The sequence below is a fragment of the Neltuma alba genome, unplaced genomic scaffold, assembly GCF_004799145.2.
Source record: "Neltuma alba isolate B1F8T4 unplaced genomic scaffold, ASM479914v2 tig00002296_pilon, whole genome shotgun sequence".
Taxonomy (NCBI): Eukaryota; Viridiplantae; Streptophyta; class Magnoliopsida; order Fabales; family Fabaceae; genus Neltuma; species Neltuma alba.
In genome coordinates, this window is record NW_021632812.1 from 9,422 (window position 1) to 35,635 (window position 26,214).

Below are 26,214 nucleotides of genomic sequence, written 5' to 3' on the forward strand. Positions count from 1 at the left end.
CCTAATTCCATATATTCTTTACTGGTATTTTGTACGCGTTTAATTTGACAGCTGGCTGTTTAATTGGCAAAACGTAATTAGCCTGCCGATTGAAAAGCAAACAAACTTATGGCGAGGGATATGCAATCAAATTCAATTGCGTTCAAAGTTAACTATATTTGCCAAGTTTTAATAATCTCACCATTTAATTTGATTGTTGTTAGGTGGCATATACTATCATAATAAGTCGATTCCTTGTTCGAAGCAACTTGAGTCGGGTGGGAAACAAAACATGAGAAACTTCTTGGGGGCGGTGACAAGTTATATAAGCACCATCTGTTATGAAAAATAAGTCAATGCCAATATTACTCCTTCCCCGAGTAAATATCTATTTTCTCAATAATAAGCAAAAGAAGGTAATTTAGTTAGAAACCTTAAATATGACAGTACCCTTAACAGAAATGTCTCTCTTCTAATACTAGTTAGAATATTAATTAGTGGGTAGAGTTAACTAGTTATTTCGCACTCACTCAATTCAAGACTCTGGTATGTATAAAGAGCCGTTCACTTCATGCCCAAGAAAGTATAACCTGATTCTCTCTCCTAACTGCATCAAAAAAAAAAAAAAGCTCATTGTTTCAATTGTATTCGTAGATAATAAGATTCATTATTCTTCATGAAAAGAAACAGGGAATACTATATTATGTTAATTAATTCTTCGGTCCACTTAGGTTGGTGAGTATAGATAATACATGCATGCGTGTTATATTATGACTTGAGGGAGAGTTATATAGTTATTCAAATATATGTAATATTAATATATAATCCTTGTTTTTCTAATTTCACATTGGCAAGTTTGATTTGATTTGCTGGGTAGCCAATGCTAGCTTGACTCGTTCTTCTCTTCATAGCCTTTAGTTTCGAACGAATCAAAGTAAAAAAGTGGCCAAGGAAGAATCCACTGCTGGGGTTGGAGGCCATCTTTTTTTACTTTTTAGGGGGGATGTGAGATTTGGCACGCCCTTTGACCTCCCATTCCAAGTCAAATTAGCTTGCGTATATTATACCTTACAAGAAAACACACTTCAATATTGTTTCTTTCATTATCATTAATTGAATAAGCCGCACCAAAAGTCGTGTCGTAAATCACTAAATTAGAATACATTAACCTTTTTTTTTTATATGCGCCGTTAACTAGACTACTGTCTACTAACGGGTAACAGGTTCAATTATGTAATTAATTTAATCAAATTTCTTTTTACTGATCATTTTAACAAAATAAGAGTACTTTTTTTTAATAAGTCGTCATCTTAAAATAATCATTTAAATTAAATGAAATTTAAAGCACGCAAACCAAATGTGAAGGGATTCTAACGAGTCATGTATGGACGCCCTCACAAGCAAACTAGAATACCAAATCCGCATCCGTGAAAAGCAATAATTAAGCAGAAACAATCCGAAATTCTGCACTGCAAAAACCAAACCCATTGAAAAAAAACACATAAATCCCAGCATTGAAGTTGAACACGTCGGCGATGGAGAAGAACGTGTCCAAATCGAGAACGGACGGCTGCCGTGAAAAACCACGTGGAAGCATAGAGTCCGTGGATGAGATAAACGGCCAGGATCCATCCCATGTCCACGGCTCTCCCAGATGCATGAGAAGGAAACAAGATGGCGCCGACTCGTGTGGGGTGAGTACATTAATGCGACGACATGCAGCTGCGAGAGAGTTCAAGTGTTGAAGTATATAAAAGGACGAGAGAGACGAAGAAACAAACTCGTCAGGGGGGGGGGGGGAGAGAGCTGAGATTATCAATGGAGATATTTGATGCGGTGATCGTAGGAGCGGCTCTCATACTGGGCGGATATGCATTTGTGTTTGGGTTTCTGAGAAGACTCAACGATTGGTACTATGCCGGAAGACATGGCCTTCATCTTCCACCTGGTGATATGGGTTGGCCTTTCCTCGGAGCCATGCCTGCCTTCCTCTCCTCCTTCAAATCTCATCCTGATTCCTTCCTGTCTCAACTCATTTCCAGGTCCCTTTCTTCTTCTTTCCTTCCTTCCTTCTCTCTTCTTTCTGATTCCATCATTTCATTTGGTCTACGGTTTCGTTTCCGTTTCAGGCACGGCAGGACTGGCATGTACAGGACTTACCTCTTCGGAAGCCCCAGCATCATTGTCTGCAGTCCGGACACTTGCCGCAAAGTCCTCACTGATGAACAACATTTCAAACTGGGATATCCGACCTCAACCATCACCCTCGCCGGAAAGAGATCTCTGCACGGCATTTCCAACGCCGAACACAAGCGCATCCGCCGCCTCACCACCTCTCCCATTACCGGCCACGAGGCCTTGTCTTCTTATGTTGCCCTCATCGACCATATTGCGGTTCGGTTGCTGGATGAATGGAGCAGCGTCAATGCGCCGATCGAGTTGTTGTCCGAATTGAGGAAGTTTGCTTTTGCTGTCATCACTAAAATCTTCGTCGGCTCCGACGTTGACTACATCGACCTTGGCCTGTTCGAAAACTTGTACGCTGACCTCAATCGCGGAATGAAGTCCCTCGCCATCAATCTTCCCGGCTTTGCTTTCCATAAGGCCCTCAAGGTTAATGGCCCTACATATCGCTACTGTCTTCTTTAAGTTTCTTGTTTTTAATTGAAATCTTATAATCCACTGCCAACGGCGGGGCCTGCACAGCCGGAGATGACAGAGGGGCGTCATTGCCACCCGCCGTCTCCCCAGACCGCCGCTTATAAATCATACAATGTTTTATCAGCTTACGTCGTTTCGTTGACAAGCATGTCACCTAGCTAGGGAAAACAGATAGCGAGTCATTATTATGGGATGAGTCGCTATCTTAATTAGTCTCTCGTAGCTAGACTCAATTGCGTCACAAGTTCAATTGATACAGATTAAAACCAACATTAAAGAAACATGTTTTGTACTAAAACGAAAACGTCAGGCAAGAGAGAAGTTGACGAAGGTGCTGCAAAGTTTGCTGGAGCGGAAGAGAAAGAGCATAAAGGAAAGGACGAAGAAAGACATGATGGATATGTTGATGGAGGCGAAGGATGAAGATGGATGGCAACTGGAAGACGAAGACATAACAGACCTACTTCTCGTATTCTTGTTGGCTGGTCACGAAAGTTCGGCTCACGCCATAATGTGGACCCTCATCTACCTCACTCAACACCCTGACTCCTTCGAAAAGGCCAAGGTTTGACTACTATTTCATCATCGTCCTCATGTGAATTATCTCCTGTCCATTATCAGAATATTCACTTAATTCGTTGTCTTTCTTAATTTATTCATAATATATATACACACACATGTGCATGTAGAGAGAGCAAGAAGAGATCACGGGGCAAAGACCTTCCTCGCAGAAGGGGCTGAGTCTTAAGGAACTCAAGCAGATGGAATATCTTTCAAAGGTATAATTAAGTACGTAGATTTAGATTTATATATTTAGATGTTCAGTGTTAGTGTTATTATTTTATGTCCCATTGGAATGTATTTTAAGGATTTCCCTGCTTGAGCTGTGTAGTGTGAGTTGTGCGAGAATCCATGCCTGTGAATCATAATCTGCGTCATCCATTGAAAAAACAGAGAAATCCAACAACAACGAGTTGCACGAAGAATCTTAACCTCCTCCTCCTCCTTTTTTATTTGTTTAGGTTATTGACGAGATGCTGCGCAGAACGACTATCTCATTCGCAAACTTCAGACAGGCAAAAATCGATGTCAATATCAACGGTTGGTTAATTCTATATATCCTAAACTGGATGCTTTCGAACTTCTACATGATGTTCCCCGGCTTACTAATTAATTTATCCATATTACGATCTTTTTTTGCCTTAAAAAATGTAGGTTACACCATACCCAAAGGATGGAAAGTTCTGGTTTGGTATAGAGGTATTCACATGGATCCGGAGAATTACGTCAACCCAGAGGAATTCGATCCTTCCAGATGGGATGTACGTGAACCATTTGTGTTAATTAATTGTGGTATTTTGGGATACTATCATTTAGTGGTAAATTTACTGATAAACGAGAAAAAATACAAAATATATGTGCAGAATTTCAAAGGCAAAGCAGGGTCTTTCATTCCCTTTGGATTAGGAAGCAGGCACTGTCCTGGAAGTGACCTGGCCAAGCTTGAGATCGCCATTTTCGTTCACCATTTTCTTCTCAATTACAGGTTCCCTACCAAACTAGTACTCCTTCTTACAATTACTGCTACTACTTAACTTTTGCAGCAAGACGAATTGCCAAGGAAATTAAAGGGGAAAATTTTAATTTGCTTATTAATAACTTTTTGTTTTTTTGGTTGAAATTATGATTATGGTGCAGGTTGGAGAGAATTAATGAAGAATGTCCTCTGGTCTACTTGCCAATACCCAGACCTTCAGACAACTGTCTTGCCCGAATCGTAAAAGTTGAATAGCTATAGTGTTGGTTGAAATATGCATCTGAAAATGAGGATTACCTGTTGCTTAAAATATAAAAAATAATAATAAATTTTGCTTCCTCCAAAATTGTTTTATTTCTTAATATTTAAATATTAGGTTTTTGTTTTAGTGCCTTATGGACAGGTTTACCGCTGTCTTTGGTGTTTTTTAATTGCGGCTGATGAGTTTTATAGTAGCTATTGAAAGGGTCCAGTTTCAAATTTTTGTCTCTCTAAATCAAGTTTCTTTTAAAAAAATGAAATCAAATCTGCGGAACCAACAATTAATGAAGCTGCTGAGCTGGAGCGAGAAACACGAGCTGATATGAACAGGAGCATACACCTGGCATCTATGGCCTATTTGCCCTCTTAAATACTCCATCTGAGTTGAGAATTTAATACTATGTTGATGGGGGAAGAACCCACAGTCTTTTGTTCATAATGCTGCCACATGATTCGTTCTTGTTCTTAATTTGTTCAGGTCTACAGAGACTAGTATTCTATTTTGGTACTCAAATCAGTTTCTTTTTTCCGTGTAAGTTAACGGCAAATCTCCAAATTGCTTAGCTAAGAGTCAAATAATTATACTTTTGTAACAAGTCATGAATAAAACATTGACTTCTCTTAATTTCTGGACCTACCTTGACCGATGCAAATGAAAGATCACGGGTCAGAATATTTTCACTTTTATACTGGAAGAAGTGCTCTTATTAAGTGCTCTACAATGTCTTAAATAAGTTTGCTTGTGGATACTTAGGCCTAGAAAGAAGCAGCAGCAAGAGCGTAGCGTGTGTGTGTGTGAAAGTGCTTCCTCCGGCAGTCCGGGGAAAGGATGGGGATGTGGGTAAAACCAAAAAGGAAGAAGAAGGAGAAGGAGAAGAATCTGGATTTGTTGGGCCAAGTAACTTGGTGACTTGGGCTCTTTGGTAGCATAGTCAGTTTTTAGGCCTAAGCACGTGGCTTGTAGTTCTGTTTATGGACAACAATACGCGTCCTGGAACGAAAGGAAAGGCCCATTATCTGTGGCAAATACCCGTATAGCCCTCATGCTTGGGCTGGCTTTTCAATTGGAATTGAACGGCGAGGAAGGCGAATTTTATAGCTCGATGCTTCCCTTGAGGTTTCTGGGTAAATTTAAATCCCACAACATGAGAGAAACGTCAACATTAAGTACGGTGCCTTCAATAAGATTGTCTCTGTAGGGAAATGCTTGTGCCTAAAAAGAGGGGGGAAAAAAGAAGAATGGCTTCAAACTCCTATGTTTGTACTTTAATTTGCCTGTGATGCAGGACTCTGTAAATTTATGTCGGTGGAAAGGCCTCGCCTCGTACGTGACGAGTTCGAGGAAGTGATTCCAATGAAGCTATTCGGAGACCCTAGTGTTAGTGTCACCGAACCAACGTGCAAGGTATGAGAATAAAGGAACTTGACTTGTGCCGATAATATCCTTTTGAATTTGAATAAAGTTGAAGGAAAAAAGAACAAAGTGGATGAATCATTTGGTTAATATATGTGTGGGTGTTTGCCCCTTTTATGTTTTTAAGTCCTTTCATTGTTCCTTATCCATCATTCAACACATGTCTCCCTTGACACTTATTTAATGACTTTGCCTTCATTTTGAACCTCTTTGGTTCAGTCAATGACTTTATTCCTTCCAGCTACAGCTACACTAGAAAAATCAAATTTTTGTTTTCTTTGAGCCAAAATACTTTATTTGTGTTGCCTTCTTTATGCGTTTGATGGTTCACTTTTAGGCCGAGGCTAAGACGCAGTTCCCTTTTATTTCAGTAGGGAGACCTGGATTCTGGGTAATTTGAAAATGACTGCTTTGCCTTTTTTTTTTTTTTGGGGTTTCCCCAGCTTTGACCTTCTTCTTTTGCACACTGTTTTTCTACTTTCAGAACTTTGCATCGATAATATCTTCGTTTCGCTGAGTCATGACGAACGCATTCAAATTTTAAATTCAACTCACTCAAAATATCCCGGATTGTTGTCTGATTCAAAGGGGTGGTGAAACTGGTCATCAACTAAGTTCATTTATCTCAACTTGCTCAACGGTTTGATTTGGTGGGCCAAAAATATTCCATGCATTTGTATGGCCAGGAAGGGAAGCTTTAATTTTGCTGCATAAATGTGGCAGTAATACGTCATTGTTTAATGGTTGTGATAGAAGATGAAGGAAAAAAAAACATAATAATAATAATAATAATAGCTTTAACATGCTTATAGTCTAGGGGCGTGTTAGCTTTCTGTTTATAAGATGCCGGTGTGTGATCCCTTTTATAATCTATGTTTTTAATGTTTATTCTCACGTATGATTTTATTTCTATTTATTATTGTGAAAATCTTGTACTTTGAGGATATACTGGTTCTTTTTTATAAGAAATAGTTAATCAAATTACGTTGTTCAAAATATTGGGTGAAATTAGTTGAAGACAATAAATATATGAAAAATATGATATTTTTGTAAAAATACTCTTATTTATGTAGAAGAGAGATAATGTGTGAAAATTAAATGCAATGATACGATTAATAAGTAAAAAAAAGGTAAGATACAAAATCAACAAACATAATTTGAGACAACTTGTAAATGTTTCTTATAAAAATGAATAAAAGAACATGGTATAGTTCATAATTTCAATGAAATTTAAAGTTTTTTTTCTCCTAGCGAAAGTGTGAAACACATTTAAAGTAAGATATATCACTCTGGTTTTTATTATTTATCATACGTAGAAAAAAATTTGGTCTTTTTTACTTGTTACTTAAATTTTTTTAATGTTTCATTTTCAATTATACTTCTATTAATTATAGTAAATGTGAAAAGAGAAAGAATGAGTGAAAAAAATATATTAATATTTAATATTTTTTAATAAAAATAAAAGGATAAGATTTTATCTATTCAGTAATTTTTTTGAAATGTGAGAAACTTCAGCAAATAATAAACAACAAGCACCGAGGGGTAAATGAAAGCAGAGGAGGGAAAGGGGTGAGATGTTGTTGGGGACTGTGGTGAATGAATGACCAATGATATGATATGATAATCAGAGTCCCGATCCTTAACGGCACGTATTATGGGAAGCCAGGTCAAAAGCATGTGACCGCAGCCAAGTCCAAGCATGCCCTTTTCTTTTTCACTTTATTTATTTATTCATTCCTCTCGAGTTTTAGTAACTCACTGCTTCACTTGTTTGTTTCTCCTGCTTTTTAATTAAATTACTGCCAACCGTGCTGCAATTAACAGCTTAACATTACTTAGATAAACGATGAAGACAGGATAACTAAGGAAAGCAAGGTTAATTACTAATTACTACATCCGATCCTTAATATAAGACTCTATTTGACTTTTATTTTGGTCATAAATATAAAACCCCAATCCACTTTGTCTCTCATATTTATTCAATTTTTTCCAAAATAATCTTTCTAATAAACATAGCAGTGACTCAGAAACCGAAGCGTAAGAAGAGTGAGAGGCGTATGGAATTAGAGATGGCTTTGCTTGGAAGTGCAGGCAATCAGAATCAGTAGTATCTCGGAAGAGCATATTTAAATTTGATTTTAAGCTTAAAAAAGAGTGCTTAAGGCTTGATTCAAAATGGGGTTTGGCTCACTTGTGTATCGGTTGAAGACAGATTGCTTTGGGGACCCAACCACTTTGTGCCTTCCCATGTTTCCTTTGACCTCTCAGTTTGTGCTATTTTATTCAACTTCACTTTATTCCCATTTCTTTTATTTCCCCACCACCTCCATTTTTATTTATAATTATACAAAACCAATATATCATTTTTATGGGTGATTGCATTTGACATGCATTTATTTATAAACACAGTCATTCCATTGAAAATTTTACTATAAACAAAATACGTTTTAATTACTTGATGCCTTTTTATACTGTGGCATCCTCTAAAGATAAATGTTTTACAAATAATACTCTAACAAGTACAGTTTAATTATTTATTTTACAAAAAATATTGAATATTTTAATATTTATAAATTTAAATAAATTAAGTGTTACTATGAATAAGCGGAGAGATTTTGAGCAAAACAGGTGCGAGGAAGACATCAAGCTGTGGTAAAAAATTAATCATGTGGAGTTTTAAAACAAGAGAGAAGGAATTTATGAGGGGAAAAGTTTTCCACTCATGCCGGTCGGACTACTGTTATTAGTTTAAAATAGCTTATCTCGCTGAAAATCCTGTAATTATCTCGCTCAATGTCAAAATGTGTTCAGATGCCTACCAGCAGTATCAATTAAAGATATATTCGGTTAGGAAAAAGTACAAATATTCAGATGCTTGGATTCAAGGTTTGTTGAATCCTCAATATGTAATTTAAGGAAAGTCACATCAGCAATCTCATTGTTCAAACATGTATTTGTACACTTTTTAAGACAAAATGATGACAATACGTCTATTATTATCATTTATGCTTAATATAAAAGTTAATTAACTAATTTGAATAGATTAAAAAAAATTAAATTAGTTATTTGTAATAAATAGACATTATCTTTTTTAAAATATTCTTACTGATTAGTATATTAAAATATCATATTTAAGACCAAAATATCATTATTACAAAAATTACATTGAAAAAAATAAACAAATATGAAAGATAAAATTAATTGAGATCTTATATTTAAAACCAAAATAACAGTCAAATAAACTTTTATATTAAGAACTAGAGATAGTATTTAATGAGCACATTATCAGTACTGTAGCTGAGCATAGTAAAATTTAAAAAAATTGAATTTTGTTGAGAAAATATTTTAATTCTCATGTTAGGTATATTTAAAATAAAATTTTTACGATAAGAAATCAAGTTACGCGAATTAAAAATTTTTGGGCCCGCCAATATTATTAAAATGTCATTAGGAAGTAAATATCATGATTTGTCAATAATATTATTTTTAAAAAAAATTGTCAAGGGATAAGAGTGAGAATTGAAACTTGAAAGCAAAAAGCGGGCGGGGGAGGGGCAGCAGGAGTCGCGTGACTTTGGAATTGCTTCGTCGCGTAGCGCCATGTGTCCACCCCCACCAACAAACTCTTTGACTTTGCAGAGACAGAGACAGGGACGCAGAGAGAAAGAGGAGAGAGAGAGAGCGCGCCAAAAACCCAGATCGCACAGCGAAATTTGCATGTCAAAGCGGGAATTCATCAGTGCCCCCCACTATTAATTTTCAGCATTACGACCCAATTGCCTACTAGCTCCAGCTTATCCTTTCATGAATACTTTTTTAAGGAAAAAAAAAGGAAAATTTGGCAAAAAATCGCGCGTTGAAAATGCTGTTCTTGAGTTGAGAATGAACGGAAATTTTACGCACAAAAAGTAATTATATTTTTAAATTTTATACATATAAAATATTGATATTTTGATTTATACTCTTCCAGTCCTTAATATAGGACTCAATTTTTAAGTTAGTTTTGGTTCTAAATTTAAGATTCATTCTCATATTTATCAATTTTCTCTAAATTACCCCCACGGATACTCCCTCAGCCATAATGAAGTAGAAGAGGGAGATGGAGCATTAAGAAAGATGATTATAGTGTTTTAGGAAAAATATGTTATTTTTTTTTATAATTAACTAATTTATCAAACTTCCTTAATCTAATAAAATTAGTTACATAGATCTTATATTAAGGATTGAAAGATTATTTTTATCATTAGTCAAATTTCCAATGGCAACATTTTTTTCAAAAAATTCATCAAGTCAGAGGTAGTTGGGGCAGTAAAAATACTTTTCCCCGATTTTTTCAAAACTCATACGAAAATTGAGAAGAGTTTTTCGTTGAAAATTTTACTGATGAGAATAATTTGATAATTTTTTAGATATAAAAAAATGCAAATATTTTGATTTAATTCATTTTACTAGTAAAATTTTAATTTTTTCCAAAATCAACCCAAGGGAATAAAGCTCCCGCTGCGACTTCCTAAGAAAAAAGCGGGGAATTTTTTTTATTTTTGGGAGAAAGGTCAGGGTGTTGATGGGGACAAGAGGGGAGGGGGGAAAAACGAGCCCTTTTTGACTTAACAGGTGGGGATTGTATTGTATCAACGCGCTTTGTTTGCATTCGCCCCTCCTCATGGCTCCCTTTTTCTCTTCTGGGCCTTCCAAGTCAACCCATTCCCCCCCACCGGCCCATCATTTTTGTGAATTCAATCAAAACATTCCGTTAATAGTTCAAATTAAAACTAAATGATTCAGATTTAATACAATTTTACTTGACTACTTTTAATAGTTAAAAATTTTAATATATATAAAATATAAAATTAAGGTCATCTTTTAATTGCTAATTTTCTTAAAACAGGTAGTTTTTATAAAAAATTATGAATTAAAAACTTTAAATTTAAGTAGATGTATTTGGACGATACAGATCTCGTCGCAACAATAAGGATTATAGTAAAAACGAAACTAATTTACAGTATTTTGATAACCATGACAATGGTACAATGCAACTTAAAGATTTTAAATCAACTTCTATTTCTATTAAGAAAATATTATAGCTCAGTCCACATTTAAAAACAGTCCCATGATCAACATTTTAAGAAGCTGCCGCCTTTTTGGAAGACTCTCTCAATAAATAACCTATAAGTCTTTTATGATTGATTTTTTTTAAATTCAGAAGGCGTTACCCGGAAAAAATAAAATTGAGGAATCAACTCATAATTTATTTATTTATTTTTTCAAATGGCAGAATAAATGTATATATTAATTGCTATTCAACTATCGAGTTTAGACTTTCATATATTTTAGTAATTGGCTAATTGTCAAGTTATGAATCCGTCATTTTGAAGAAAAATCAACGATACCTGTGTCTGTGCCTCAACCTGCGATCATCAACTAATGACGACCGCGACAAATTACCAATGCGCGGTTGGCAAGAGTTCTACTATAAATTGTGAGACTTTTCTCTTCGTCGCCAAACTGATGAACGGTCAGATAACTTTTCGGAATTTTGTCCGCTGGAATATTTAATTTGATATATCTGTTTACCGATCCAAAAAGAAAATATTATTTTATTAAGAGGCAATCAAAAATTCCACGCCATAAATGCTGTTCAAAGAGAGATGACAATCCTACTCCGACCTCAAACCCTAAAAGTCCTCTACATGTGTTTTTGGCAGCGGCAGAATGTCAATGGCTTCATAAAACCACAATGATTTAGAAAAAAGAAAAAAAACCACTCTCAAATCCGAGCCTATCCGGCATGAAGCTTTTATATATATATATATATATATGTATGTTTGTATGTATATCGGCGGCTTAATTATATTTTAATTACCATAATTATTGTTGATCATTGTTGTCAATGCTCGCATTGCGACATCATTGACAACTTGCAAAGCGGGCTCATAGTACGTGGTTTAATTCTAGTCATATCATGGCCGCAATTTTTTTTTAAGACTTTATTACTATGTCCGGTCCTAATTATAAGAGCCAGTTGACTAATTTAAGAAGATTGAGAAAATAAGTTAAGTTAGTTATTTGTAATAAATAGATGTTGTCTTTCCTAAAATATCTTTACTAATCAAGTATACTGGTTAGAATTACCATTATTAGAAGGGTTATCTTGAAAAAAATGCATAAATATGAGAGACAAAGTGGATTGAGGTCTTATATCTAGGATCAAAATAAAAGTCAAATAATATCTTATATTAATGATCGGAGGTAGTAATTCATAAATACAAAACACAACTTACTTTAATTATACGCCGGGGGGGGGAGAAAAATATAGCACTCAGTATTCGGCAGGAGAAAATTATGAGGACAGATTAATTAATCTAATTAAGCCACCTAATGTCACACCAGTGGAAGATATTTAATTTCAAGCTTCTTCCTAGTCAACACAAATATATATACTTTTAACATACACCTTTCACATGCATGTATGTATTTGAGTAACGGCCAAGAGACTACCAATTGAAACATAATTTTTAATTATCCCACATTTGATTTTTTTTTTGGAAAAAAAATCAAACATATCAAACTGAATCGAGAGGGTCCCTTTCAGAAGGATGAGATAATGTCCGCTGAAATAAGCCGTGAGAGTAGCAATCAAAGAACAAGTAAACCCCGTGTTGAAATTTTGTTAACTGTTCTTTCTCCTGCGTTGATATCCAGGTCAGGGAAAAAAAATGAAAGTTTTTATTTGATACATGGAAGTCAATACATCATGTTTGATGTACAAACAAAACTGGATAAAATAAAAAAGGGAATGAAACGGAAATAATTTTTATTACAAAATTATATTAATATACTACAATTATTATTTATATAGTCCGGACTCCATGTAACGGAATTCTCTGCCATCTGCAACCAGGAAATTCACCGTGAAATTGCAGGCAAGCCAACAAAGCGCTCGCAACATAAGAAAACAGATTTTTTTTTTCCGGAAAAAAAAAGAAAACAGACAGTAATATAATAGAGCTTAGAGAGAGAAAGAGAGGAAGGGATCTTCTCCCTCAATCTCTGTCTACAAAGCAAGGCAGGTCAGTTTTCTCAACTCAAGAAATATTAAAAAACAATTAACGCTGAGTCTCTTATTTTTCTCCCTCTTCTTACTTTATTTGTTTTCTCTCGCTCTCCCTCCCTTCCTCCCTCTCTCTCTAAAGCTCTCTCTCTCTCACTATCTTTTTTTTTTTTTGTATTTTTGGTCCCTCTCCTTTCTTGCCTCTCCTCGGACTTAGCCGGAAAATCGTTTCGGCGATTTTCTTCCTTGCCAGATAGTGGCGCTAGTCAAATGTGATGGGAAGCGGACTTTCTAGCCTCCTTCCTTGCTGCAAACCGGCTAACCGGACCACCAGCGAACCGGATCAGCAGGAAGTGATCTTTGCCGCCACTGAGCCCTTGGACGAAACCCTAGGCCACTCCTTCTGCTACGTTAGATCTTCCGCTCGCTTTCTTTCCCCCACTCACTCGGATCGATTCGTCTCGCCTTCTAACTCCCTCCGCTTTTCTCCTCCTCATGAACCCGTATCGAGGGCCCGACCCGATTTGCCCGAAACCGTCTTCAAGGCCATTTCCGGAGCTTCCGTTAGCGCCAACAGTTCCACTCCCAAAACTGTTCTCCAGCTGGACAATATCCACGATGATGTTGCGGACTGTGCCGCTGGTGGCGGCGTGAGGGGAAACATTGTGAATGGCTTCGAGAGCACATCATCGTTCAGTGCTCTCCCGCTTCAGCCAGTCCCCCGGGGGGGTGACCCCTCAGGTCCGGTAGATAGGGGAGCCTTCTTTCTGTCTGGCCCAATTGAACGCGGCGCCCTCTCTGGCCCCCTCGAGCCCAACGCCACCACCGAAGGTGGAGGCGGCGTCCCTTTCTCGGCGCCTCTTGGTGGCATTTATGTCAAAAAGAAGCGGAAGAGGAGCATTTCGGGGTTTCGGAAGGCATTCCATGGGAACCTTTCGGAGAAGAAGCGGCCATGGGTTGTGCCAGTGTTAAATTTCGTAGGAAGAAAGGATGTTACGGCAAGCGAAGAGAAATCGGAGATAAAGAGTGAGAGTAATGTACAGTGGGCGCATGGGAAGGCGGGAGAGGATCGGGTACACGTAGTTGTTTCGGAAGAGCACGGCTGGTTGTTTGTTGGTATATACGACGGCTTCAATGGCCCTGACGCGCCGGAATTTCTGATGGGTCATCTATACCGTGCAGTGTACAATGAATTACAGGGTCTGTTTTGGGAAGCTGAAGAAGCGGAGGAAAATAATAACCCATCGACCGCCCCTGCGGAGAATGCATTACTTGGAGAACAATCTGAACCATCGATTGAAATCTCCCACGCAGACTTAAAAAATGAGGGGGGCGTATCTGTGAGTAGAGAGGACTTAAATTCTTTGCCTGCTGATGGAGAATCAGCAAAGAGAGTAACGTTTCAAGCGGACGGAACGGAAAGTAGGCGGCGTAGATTATGGGAGTTACTCGCCGAAGCTGATGCTGAAGACGGGCTTGATCTTTCTGGGTCAGATAGATTTGCATTTTCCGTTGATGATGCTCTGAGCGTAAGCAATGCGGGCTCAGCCGTTAGCAGACGATGGCTATTATTATCGAAGTTGAAACATGGATTATCAAAACATAAGGAGGGTCAAGGTAGCAAGTTGTTTCCCTGGAAACTAGGCACAGAAGATAAAGAGAAGGTTGAGTTGGAAAATCGGGCTGAAGAAAAACCATCCCGTGGCAATAGGAGGCGGAAAGTGGGTCCCGTGGATCATGATTCGGTTTTGAGAGCATTATCTCGGGCTCTTGAATTGACCGAACTTGCATACTTGGATATGACGGACAAGATTCTTGATACAAGCCCGGAGATCGCTTTAATGGGGTCATGTCTGTTAGTTGTTTTAATGAGGGATGAAGATGTTTACGTGATGAATGTGGGAGACAGCCGAGCCATTGTTGCACAGCATGAGCCCAGAGAGGCTAATTCTAGCGTGGAATTGGAGAGCAAAGGAGATAAGGGGTCAAGCACAGAGAGCATAGTTGAGGAGTCCTCAGCTCCTGGTGAAAGTGCAAACAAGTCGGGGATTGAGGATCCTGCTCAAGAAATGAGGTTGATTGCATTGCAGCTGTCCACTGACCACAGCACGAGCATTGAAGAGGTCCATTTTTTCCCCCCCTTTTAATTACAGAAGAGTTCCATTTAATTTTCAATGTTTTGGCTTTTCGGCTACTTCTTCCTCCGTCTCCCTTTCTTTTCATTAGCATATACTGTATTATTTTCCTCTTTTATGCGCACTGGTCATTAATTGTACTGACAAACACATAAGCCTTGGCAATTCAATTTTACGTACTGTGTCAGGCTCTGATTCTCCGCATGTCATTAAAGGCTTAGAGGCATGGGAGCTCAAACTTAATCTGCAATTGTGTTGTTGTGGTTGTTTTAGAAAGTGCTGGCTCTAACAGCTGATAGGACAATTTTTTTAACCGAGCAGTTCCTCTTCCTTGAAACTTGAAAGCAACTTGGCAGCTTGAGAGAATTTCTTATGCTTGACTAGAGCTATTATTTTCAATTTTTATCACAACCAGTAAACTTTCCAATTCCAAAGACAATCTGCATTTTAGGCTTCTTGTGCTATGTGATCGATGAAGCCACATTTGATATTGGTATCCTAATGTACTGTTACTGTCCAGTTTACTTCATCAGTCACAGCTATTGAATGTTATTACTCACCCGCGGGAAGAGGATGGCACAAAAGTTTTCTTTTCCCCTTTTGCAGGTTTTTCATGCTTGACGTCTTCATGAAAAATGCATAATTGATGTATGCTATAAGAATCAAAAGACTAATAATAACTTGTTGACGGCAGTTTTCTTATTTTAAGCATTTTTGGTTTCAACGACTAAATAACTTCGATAACGTTTTAGTATTAATTTGGTATATGGTATCGTGTATTTTTCCGGTTAGTCCCTCACCCCCTTACCAAACCTTAGACATATGCATGATTCACATGAATCTTCGACTAACACTTGTTCCATTTCATTTCACCATGCAACTGTGTCTTTTCAACCTTTTTACCATATTTCTTCCCGTCAGGTTCCCCTTGTTCTCCGTGAATATGATAAAGCTTGAGCGCCCACAAAACTAGTCAAACAATGCATTCGGCAGCACATAACACGGCCATTTCTTGCTAGATGCGGCTTTTCTATTAGTTTATGCCGTTGGGTTTTTCCTTCTCATCCCATTTGTGTTTTTCACATAGGTTCAAGTGTGCTTGTCCCTTTGTGTACATTTGTAATTTTCCTTGAGCAAATTGTGTTTTCCTCTCGGCTGTAACATTTTTGTTCAATCCTATTTTTCTGATTGTATAGCAGACCACTGTTTGACGTTTAGATTAGGTCATTAGTCTTCTGCTCATCTGCAGCTTTCTTTTTGATATATAAGTTATGCTTTTAGTTGCAGTTACTGTCAGTATTGGTGTTTCTTTCTTTCTTCAATCATGTTATGATTCATATCATGTCAGTTGTCTAAAACATGGGATTAATTGTTTTGCAGGAAGTCATTAGGATTAAGAATGAACATCCAGATGATAACCAATGCATTGTAAATGACAGAGTTAAAGGTCGTCTTAAGGTTACCAGAGCATTTGGGGCAGGATTTTTGAAACAGGTTCATCTAATAGACTTTGGCAGTTTTATGCTCTTTTTTTCCTCAATGTCCTTTAATCTCTTCTTAAATCCTCCCGCCTCTCTCCAAAAACAAGAGAATATGTTGATTTCTGTAGTTTTATAATTATGAAATAGTATGGTTCTCAGTTTATCATGTAAATGCAGATTCATTATTATTAGTCTTGTTCAGTTTTGCTTTGCTCTGGTACTCTCCTACACACACACACACACACACACACACACACAAAGACAGTAATAAATGATTTTGTAAGAAGCAGACGCCAATTGAAAAGATTGAGGTCAGGTTGACAAGATTTTCTGTCTTCGTATAGGTATAGGATATGAGGATAGGACAATTTTCTAGAAGCCTCTAGAATATGTATACAGTGGGGACATCTTTTAGTGCGCGTGCGTAAACCATTGAAAACCTTGACCTTGCCATGAAAACTAATCCAATATGTAATTGAAACACGTTCAGATAACTGGTATGCAAGTACAGCAATGATATCAATACTCATTCTAAATTCCGTATATTGGTAATTTTAATTTCTAATGGTGCAAATGGAAAACCAGCATACGATTCTCATGTTTCTCATTGTCTTTTTCTGTGGTTGTGATAAGAAGTGAGTTCTGTCATCGTAGAGTGCACTGAAATTTTGCTCTGGTCGTGGAAGAGAGCTGCACTGGTCATATAAATTCAATCCTGAAGTGCTTATGGCACTGCTGCATACACTTGTGCTCATGCACACTAATAGATCGTTATTCTTGCTTCCATTCCTATCTCTGGTTACTTGCTGCATTTAATATTTAATACATCTCACAAGTGTATACTTACACAATAGCATCACTTTCATGGTGCTGCAGCCAAAGTGGAATGATCCTTTACTGGAAATGTTTCGTAATGAATATATTGGCACTGCTCCATATATATCCTGCTGCCCTTCGCTACGTCATCATAGATTATGCCCAAGAGATCAGTTCCTGATCCTCTCATCTGATGGGTTATATCAATATCTAAGCAATCAAGAAGTGGTTTCTCAAGTTGAGAGCTTCATGGAAAAGTTTCCTGATGGAGATCCTGCTCAACATTTGATTGAGGAGCTTCTCCTCCGTGCAGCAAAGAAAGCTGGTAAGCAAGTCTTCTGACCTACTGTTTTTCTTTTAGCATTCATTTTATGGTGTTGAAATTACTTGGATTATGAAGTAGAGCAAGTCTTCAACCTAATGTTCTGTTTTTTGTGCCATCTATGAAGTATGAACATGTGATGTGCTCCAAAACATTGTGTCATATAAAACCCACATTTGATGAGTGTGCAAACAACTGTTGTAGGAATGGATTTACATGACTTGTTGGATATCCCACAAGGAGATAGGAGGAAATACCATGATGATGTTACTGTCATGGTGATATCACTTGAAGGCCGAATCTGGAAATCATCAGGAAAGTATCTGTGAGGCCAACCTTCAACTAGCCGGTGGCCCTATACATGTGATTATACATTTATTTTCTTCACCTGAAGGTGAATCCAACTGGCACCAAACTTTTACAGCCGATCCATTTTTCATGGGTCCTAAGGTGTTTTGCCTGGGTCTTGCAGCATGAAGGTGTAGTCACCTCATATGTTAAAGGCAATAGACTACCGTTAGAATTTCATCCAAAATTTGGGATTGGGGTTTTGAGAACGGGAAATTGCAGGTAGAATTTTAGGGATTCTCTCTAGGAGGGAAAGATAGTGAAGTCTTTTAGATCCGCTTCTTGTTTTCCTTTTGCCCTTTCGCTGTTTTCTTTCCCCCTCTTTTTTTCCCCCAGTTTATAGAGATGAAAAATGATAGAAATTTTGCGTAGCGGAGGCTCTTTCTATTCATTTTGTTTTTCTTTCTTTGTTGGAGCCAAAAGAATATGGGTGTACATTGGTGGGGTGGGGATACAAATGTACTTATATTAACTTGATCATTCCCTAGTCAGAAACGAGCTTCTGTAATTGAGGGTGGTGTTCCACCGTTGCGGATCGACATGATTCTGAATTACTGAGATCTGTGAATCAAATCATTTCGAGTTGTAGGATCAAATAGGTCCTAGCCAAATCTGAAGATAACAGTACCAAATCTTGCTTCCTTTTTTTTTTTTTGTTTCTGTTGCCATTCCTTTCCTTTTGTGTAAAGAATTACAGCGATTCTGTTTCAAGCTTTAGGAGATTCCACTAAGATTGGTACGTTTGAATTGACAGTGAAAAAAATAGCTTTTATTTCATTAGATTTTTGTAAAGGTAAGTTAAAATAAAAGTTACTCCTCTAGTCCTTAATATAAGACCCATTTAACTAATTTGATTAGATTAAGGAAGTTAGGTAAGTTAGTTAATTATAAGAAATGTGACACGTTTTTTCTAAAATACCATAATCATCTTTTTTAATATCTCATTTTTCTCTTCTACTTATGGTTGAAGGAGTATCCATAGGGGTAATTTAGAGAAAATTGATAAATATGAGAAATGGGTCTTATATTTAGGATCAAAACCAACTCACTAATTGGGTTCTATATTAAGGACTGGAGGAGTATTTAGTAAAATGTGATTTATATTTGGATTGAGTCAATTTGATAAATTAAAACTTATTTAGATAGATAATAAAATGGCAAGTTTAGATTTAAAATGAGTAAAAAGATTATGATATTGAAATGACTTGTAAACTAGTATGTAATTTAATTATACACATAAATTTAAAGTAAAGAACTTTGTTCAATTTTTTTCAAAAGACGTTGAAAAGTTTGGGCAAAACAAGGGACGTTGAAGACGAGCCGTGATTAAATTTTATCATAACCAAGATTGAAATAAGAGGGCGTTCACTCTTTGTTTCCTTGACTCTACAGCTCCTGATCCTCGCAGCCTTTTCCTAGTGGGTTTGAACCATTTTCCTTTCATTATAAATTTATAAAAAAAAGAGGATCAATTCACAGCAACAACCATCCAACCTATAAAAACCAGACACTAAATTTTCAGGAAAGCGTATATTATGCAATAAGCGCAGAGGGAAAAAAATTACAACCCTTCTCCGAATTTCTTGGATGAGGAACCAATTTGGGAAGGTGAATGTAACCCAATTTGTTTCGTCATCTAGTTAGTAACAGCACGTGACGGAACCTTTGATTTCACCCATGATACTAAATCATCTCTTGTTGCAACAAAGTAGCCCCCCTTTTCCTCACTCTGCCTGAAAGGAGCTCCCATTTTCTTCATATGAGAGGCTAACGAAATGCCTAATCCTTGTGAAAACTTGTGAATTCCCGTTCCAGTTTGTGCTAAGAGCAAGCCTGGCAGTGCCTCCTCCCTCTGAACCATTCTGGTCAGTGTACCCATCCATTCTTCCATTGCAGTTTGTGCTGCTCCTACTGACAGCGACCTCACATCTAAACACCATTCATCTGCTGTCTTGCTGTGCAAGCCTGGGTATAATCCATACATAGTTCCCAAATACAGAAGCTCATGTGCTCTCTCTTGCAGATCTTTGTTACGACATATATCAATCAAGCAGTTACAAAAGGGTCTTCTCACTTCCACAGCTGAGTCGCTCATTATACTCTTGAACTGTTCTCTCACTGTCTCAAAACTTGTCTTCCCTTCAACCATCAACTTTATGAAGGCGACCAGTTTTGGGTTAGCTTTCTGCAAACAAGCAAGCACCTTTTCCTCATCGTCGCTATTCTGAGACAAAGACACAACAGATAGTAATGAACCGCAAAGCCTGTCATCTGGCTCGATTCCTCTCTCCACTGAGGTTTCAAAAACTTTGACTAAATCATCAAACTCCATAGCCTTGCCCAAGCACTGAATCAAACAAGTGCACCCCATCACGTTGAGATCAATACCCAATTCAGATATCTCTTCAAACAATTCCATTGCCTTATCCACATTTCCTTCGCTCCCATAAATATTCAACATTGCCGTGTAACTCCAGCTATCTGGCTGGCAATGCTCGGACTGTTTCATGTCACTGAATAGCGTTTCAGCTTCTTCCACCAGTCCAACATCCGCACACATATTCAACAATGTATTGTACAGAATGAAATCCATAGGCCAGTTATTTTGCCTCATTCGTTCCCACAATTCCAGAGCATCTTTAGCCCACCTTGCCTTCCCATATATCTTGATGACAGCCGTTAAAGTCTTTTCATTTGGCGCTATCCCCGAGTCAATCATTTCTTCAAACAGGCTGCGTGCAAAGCCTGGTTTTCCAGCTTTTCCCATTGCCTCCAACAACGTATTGTACACGACCAAATTAGGCTGCACGCCTAGAGAATTCATCTCCTGCAAAACGTACCTGATACCATCGTAGTCACCAGCCTCGCCGAACATCTTTCCGAGCACAGAGAAAGTGATAGGGTCAGGCTTCCACCCTGTTCCTCTGGCTCTCTCGTACAAACTTAGGACCTCTTCAACCTTTCCTAGCCTGGCATAAACATCTAGAATAGCAGAATAAGTCACCTCGTCCGGCATCAAACCAGTTTTATACATCCTTTCGAACCAATGCACAGCCTTGTCGAACAGCTTACACTTTTTGGCACAGCTTATGATGGTGGAGTAAGTGATATTATCCATCTTAATGTCTTTCTCAATCATCTCGTGCGCAAGGTCTTCAATCAACTGAAACTGTCTCCCAAACCTCAGAGACTTCATCGTGACATTGTAGAATATGGGTTCCATGGGAAACGAATTCTGCTTCTTGACCCAATTGAAAAACAAAACGGTCTTCTGCCACGGCTTCAAACCATTGAGAACCAAGAGCGCATTTTCTTTGGTAACAGGGGTCGGGATTTCCTCAAGAACGGCCAAGAAATCGGATTCCGAGGCATCACAATCGTTAAGCTTCTGAGCAATACGCCTGAGATCTCTGATCTGGGGATTATAACTGTAAGGAGAGCGCTTGTGCCTCTGGTGGGAAAGCACAGAGCGCTTGGGCTTTGTGGGGTTGAACCAGGTGGATTTAGGCTTGGACAAGACATGGGATTCGTGCGGGGAAGAGGTAGATAAGGTGGTGTTGGCAAGGGGTCGGAGTTGCTCAGACAATGAAGGGTTTTTGGCGTCGGGTTCGTCTGAATTAGGGGGAGCTTCCGGAGTGGATTTGGAAACAGTACAGTGAATAGAGAACTTTCCATGGCTGTGTCGGAGAGAGGTGTTGCTAAACCTTGTTCGCTTGGCGTCTGAAGTATGCCCACTAAAATAGATATCCAAAGTTGTTGACAGAGGAGTAGCCATTGTAGGCACCGGAAGTGAAGATATTCCGACTTCTAATTTTTAAGACGTTGTTTGTAAGTTGTAACCTTATCTTCAATCCAGCAACTTGACCGGCCGACCAAGATATTTTTGCAGCTTGGAAAACCAAAAGTCTCGGATGGGTGGGTCAAGCTTTTCACCCCCAATCCCCAGTCCCAGTCCTAACCACTAAGCCCTCCCTCTTAAATAATTATAGACTGATTTAATTTTATACAGTTTTTTTAAAAAAATTTTAATCTTTTAATCTTAAAATCATTGTAATTTTTTATAATATTTATTTTAAAAATTAAACCTAACATGTTAATATTTAAAAATATTTTATTAACATTCAAAATCTTGATATCACTTGTAACCAAAAACAAAAATCTTAATATTATTATTTTTTATAAATAGTTTTGGAGTTAAATGACTAAAAATAAATTTTGTCAAATCAATGAACTAAACTAAATTTTGTATAAAGTTAAACAACTACAAACATACTTTCACCTAAATTATAGTAATATATATTATCGTTGGCCAAATATTGCCACCCCAAGGAAATCACCTTTAGAGCGAAAATGGCATTTCACACTTTTTTTTTTTACCAGCGAAAATGCTATTTCTCAATCTTTGATCCCCGCTGTACACTGACAATAGCACATCAATATTTATTACTCCAACCATCTTTGGTCATCATAGCGTTGCTGTATATAAGAGTCTAAAAATTTTACGACTTTTACCACCAACAAAAAGAGCAACCACTTTGAAGGTCCTACAGAGATTTTGATACCGCAGGCTCCACAATTCAGAAAGGTGCCTTCTCACCCCCAGCCCCAAGGAGGGCCTCCGATCAATGGGGCACCTAAAATCCCTCCTAAAGTCTAGAGCAAAAGTTGCCCATCTGACGCATACTACACCCCGGATCAAATCCCGCAAAAGCCAATTTTCAATTTCAATCCTCGAATTCCCTCTTCGGGGTTTTCCAGGCCCGAAACAGGATATCCCCCCAAGGCCCCAGCTTGGCCTTTCTTCCAATATCTGAGAATGAATCATTGCCGATAATTTCTTTACAAGTTGATTACGTAACCGAAAAATGAACACTAGGAAGCACCATCAATCTTCTGTTTTCAAATATAGCAGTGATATAAGACATCGAACCTGCTAGAGTACCAAAACCTCAATGCACTTCTCATCCCCAAAAGCATATCAAGCTCCTCTTGAGAGTGAAGTCTCTGGAAAACCAACAGTTTGTGGACTGTCAGATTCTACTTCTACCATGCTGCACACAAAAATTTGATGCTTAATGATAAATTGGAAGCAATGCTACTTTTTTCTTTACCTGAGGCAATGCTACTTCAGCTCTTTATCATATGAAATTTTTCATTACGAATGAAACGTAAGTTAGTTCCTGAGTCCAACCAATATGAGAAAATTAACAAGGAAAGTGCTAGGGGTTCTGAAAATGCAGGCCATACAGTTTCTGCAATCATGAGTGATTGGACCATGATGTTGATAGAGCTGGTACTTCAGTGGATTCATTCAAGTCGTGTTATTTACATATGCACTACCAACTCCCTCCACCTCACTCACATCAAGCGTACTAGCTGCTACCAGCAACCATGACAAGATTGTTATATACAATGTAATAATATTAAAATAGAATCAGTTCAGTTTCTCCATTCCTTTTCCATATAAAATATGATTTCATTCTTGTGCAAGCAGAGAGATAACATAGAAATAATGCGAGGCCCCCAAAGGAAGGGAAAAAGATGGTCACAAAAAATAATTGTTTCAATTTAAATTTCTTAACCAGATGACACTCGGGGATTAAAAAATATAGGATAATGTTTACATTCGGTATACAGCTCACCATGATGATCAATTGGGAGCTGGATCCAATAATTGCTTAATCTGCCGTTGTACACTCTCTCTAATAGAAGGATAAGGCAACTTATTTATAATCTCCCCTCCAAAGGCAAGAACTAGAATTTTCCTAGCTGTGTTTGTGTCAACACCACGAGCTTGAAAATAAAAAAGTTGGCTTTCTTCTAGGTCACTTATTGCTGCTCCATGAGAGCATTTGACATCATCGGCCACAATTTGGAGATTTGGTTTGACGTTTACAGTTGCCCGAGGTTCAAGAAGGAGGCTTCTTGTCAACTGCCCCGCATCTGTCTGCTGAGCATACCTATAAAATAATAGTTCAGCATTGAAATCAAGCAGCCTATATCTGATCAAAATTACACAGAATTTAGAAACAAGAGCATATCTGTTTGCTCAATAATTAACTTTAATTATCACCTAAAGCATAAAATACAACCCTGTTATATGCAAGGGATTTCAATCCCATATTAGAAACTTCTGGGATAGCTCTTGCAACCGGACCCAAGGACTAAAATACTGAAACTTGCATGACATTCGCATTCATTTTCATAAGAAAATACTCTGCCACTTGCAAGCGATAACAGAAGTAAATAAAACAAAATACAAAAGCTAGGTTTCCTTGAAATATAATAATTCTTAGATTCCACCAGCTACATAATTTCATAAAATTGTCATCGCAGGGCTGTAAAAACATAGTTACCTGTTAACCTTTATATTCCCATCAAATACTGCTTGCCCCTGTGAATGAGTCACGATGCACTTGTGAAGTTGACGGGAATAACCTCGTGGGTGGTCCAAGACAAGTCTACTGTGCAGATCCTGGGTTTGGTCGTCAACAGACAAGTGTAATGTAGATAATTCTGTCACTGTGTTCGGGCCCAACTGCTGGATATGAAGGTTATGCCTGCCAAGCTTTCCTCCCGAGCTTACCTCAACCAACTCATATGTACTAGATGATTCCTGAGATCAATGAACTAAAAATCGTGAGGCTTCTCTTGTCAAATTTCTTTCATATATCCACTCTAGCATAACTTGACAATGTAAAGAAATTTTAAAGAAGCACTTTATGATACTTGATTATATACCAAAAATAGATTCCTTTTCCTTTTACGGACTTAAGAAACAGTTAATTCACCTAATGCAATCAAGCCCTATAAAAAATGACTCCTATGACTCCTACGTGACTTTTCATCTTTTTTTTTTTTTACCCCAGCATTTCATATGCTACTTACAATCTCAGACTCTTTATTTGGTGGATCTGGAGCAGTTTCTAGAGAATTGATGTGAACAATTAGCACTAAAAAAGCAGAGTGTTGGATTTAAACGAGTCGTTGCAACGTAAATTTCTTGTCGTCAATTCAGGTTTCCATGTTCGTTCATGAAGCAAGCTGGCATCCTGTTTCACTTGAAAAAACATCCAACGAGTTTCTCCCAGGAAGCTTTCCCCTAATATAGACATTGCCTCATCACATATACTAACTCGAAAGTTATTAGTTTTGAAAAGAGCAGAGAATGTGGACAAATTTATAGCTCCGTTGAATTACATTAACTGTAAAAGGAATGAACAGCAGTATCATTCCTTCATAATCATATCGTCATTCATATCACATAATTGGACAACTCAATTATAAAACCATGGCATAAGATCACCTATTAGAACTAAGAGCCTAGGTAGCCCTATATGACCAGTAAATTCCTACTTCAGATGTAGGAGACTTGTTGAAACGATCAATACTAATAGATAAAGGCGAAAAACAAAAGCAATTACCTGCTGGACTGAGGTCCATTTTATATGAGCTGCACCCAATGATTGACTCTGAATATATGAATGCCTCACCTTTCCACCTTCTCTAATGACCATCTCCAAAGCAGAATTTGCCCAATAACATTGATTCGCGTTTTCGGCGGAAAATTCCTCGATTATATCAATCTCTCCTCCCTTCTCCACCAATACAAGCACTCTTGGATTTGAAACGTGCATTGCATTCGAACCTTCGTTGCTGGCCTCAAATGAAAAGTACGCCAAATGAACCGGATTTTCCACGCGGCACCCCTCCGGAACATAAACTACTGTCACATCAGGAGCCCCTATTCCATTGATAGACCAAAACAAGTCTCCATCATTCAGCCCACAAACAATTTCCGAGATCCTATCCATTATGCTCGCGGAAGTGAGTTCCGACAAACTGCCAACATAAACTCCTTCTGGCAATCCGAACAAATTGGACATTGATTTTACGATGTGGCCATCAACGATTCCAAGATACGGAAATTGAGTATTCACGGAGATGGCCGACAAGCATGAGGGGCCCGGAAGGTGAGAAACAGGGCGGATTTCTGAGTACCTGATGAATGAGAGGTCGGTGAAGCGAAAGGGCTCGTCTTTGCGAGAAGGCCAAGAGTCGAGAGCAATGATTCAGAGGATGCTTCTCTGAGCTTCTGGAGTGGTCGGGAGCTGAAGAAGAAGACGAGGCGACAGAGTCCTCGAGGGTTTCAGCAAGTTCCAGTCAAATGGGTCGGAAGTGACAGCCTGTGAAGTGAGAGAAGATTGAA

The 26,214-nt window shown here is 38.0% G+C and overlaps 4 protein-coding genes and 1 long non-coding RNA gene across 5 annotated transcripts; 2 read left to right on the plus strand and 3 right to left on the minus strand.

The window, feature by feature from the left end:
- Positions 1-1,513: 1,513 nt before the first annotated feature.
- On the plus strand, positions 1,514-4,517 carry LOC114721937 (beta-amyrin 11-oxidase-like). Its single transcript, XM_028907833.1, has 8 exons — positions 1,514-2,021; positions 2,109-2,592; positions 2,951-3,205; positions 3,330-3,419; positions 3,663-3,741; positions 3,856-3,962; positions 4,065-4,186; positions 4,339-4,517. Exons 1-8 carry the CDS (start codon positions 1,696-1,698, stop codon positions 4,430-4,432), a joined length of 1,557 nt encoding a protein of 518 aa, XP_028763666.1. The 5' UTR covers positions 1,514-1,695; the 3' UTR covers positions 4,433-4,517.
- Positions 4,518-13,018: 8,501 nt separating this feature from the next.
- Positions 13,019-18,616, plus strand: LOC114721907 (protein phosphatase 2C 29-like). Its single transcript, XM_028907801.1, has 4 exons — positions 13,019-15,026; positions 16,419-16,532; positions 17,396-17,660; positions 17,862-18,616. Exons 1-4 carry the CDS (start codon positions 13,179-13,181, stop codon positions 17,984-17,986), a joined length of 2,352 nt encoding a protein of 783 aa, XP_028763634.1. The 5' UTR covers positions 13,019-13,178; the 3' UTR covers positions 17,987-18,616.
- An 808-nt stretch (positions 18,617-19,424) lies between these two features.
- Positions 19,425-21,907, minus strand: LOC114721916 (pentatricopeptide repeat-containing protein At5g46580, chloroplastic-like). The gene has a single exon (XM_028907812.1). It carries the CDS (start codon positions 21,778-21,780, stop codon positions 19,642-19,644), a length of 2,139 nt encoding a protein of 712 aa, XP_028763645.1. The 5' UTR covers positions 21,781-21,907; the 3' UTR covers positions 19,425-19,641.
- Positions 21,908-22,420: 513 nt separating this feature from the next.
- Positions 22,421-23,181, minus strand: LOC114721888 (uncharacterized). The gene is made up of 2 exons (XR_003738123.1): positions 23,117-23,181; positions 22,421-23,009 (listed from the first exon to the last, which is right to left on the minus strand). It is a non-coding gene; the product is annotated as an uncharacterized LOC114721888 (long non-coding RNA).
- Positions 23,182-23,460: 279 nt separating this feature from the next.
- LOC114721926 (protein ABCI7, chloroplastic-like) lies at positions 23,461-26,203 on the minus strand (the record flags this gene model as incomplete). Its single annotated transcript, XM_028907822.1, is given in 6 exon segments — positions 23,461-23,965; positions 24,362-24,621; positions 25,430-26,061; positions 26,064-26,118; positions 26,121-26,170; positions 26,173-26,203. Coding segments are annotated over 6 exon segments (1,338 nt in total), but the record flags the coding sequence as incomplete, so codon positions are not given.
- Between the last annotated feature and the right edge of the window lie 11 nt (positions 26,204-26,214).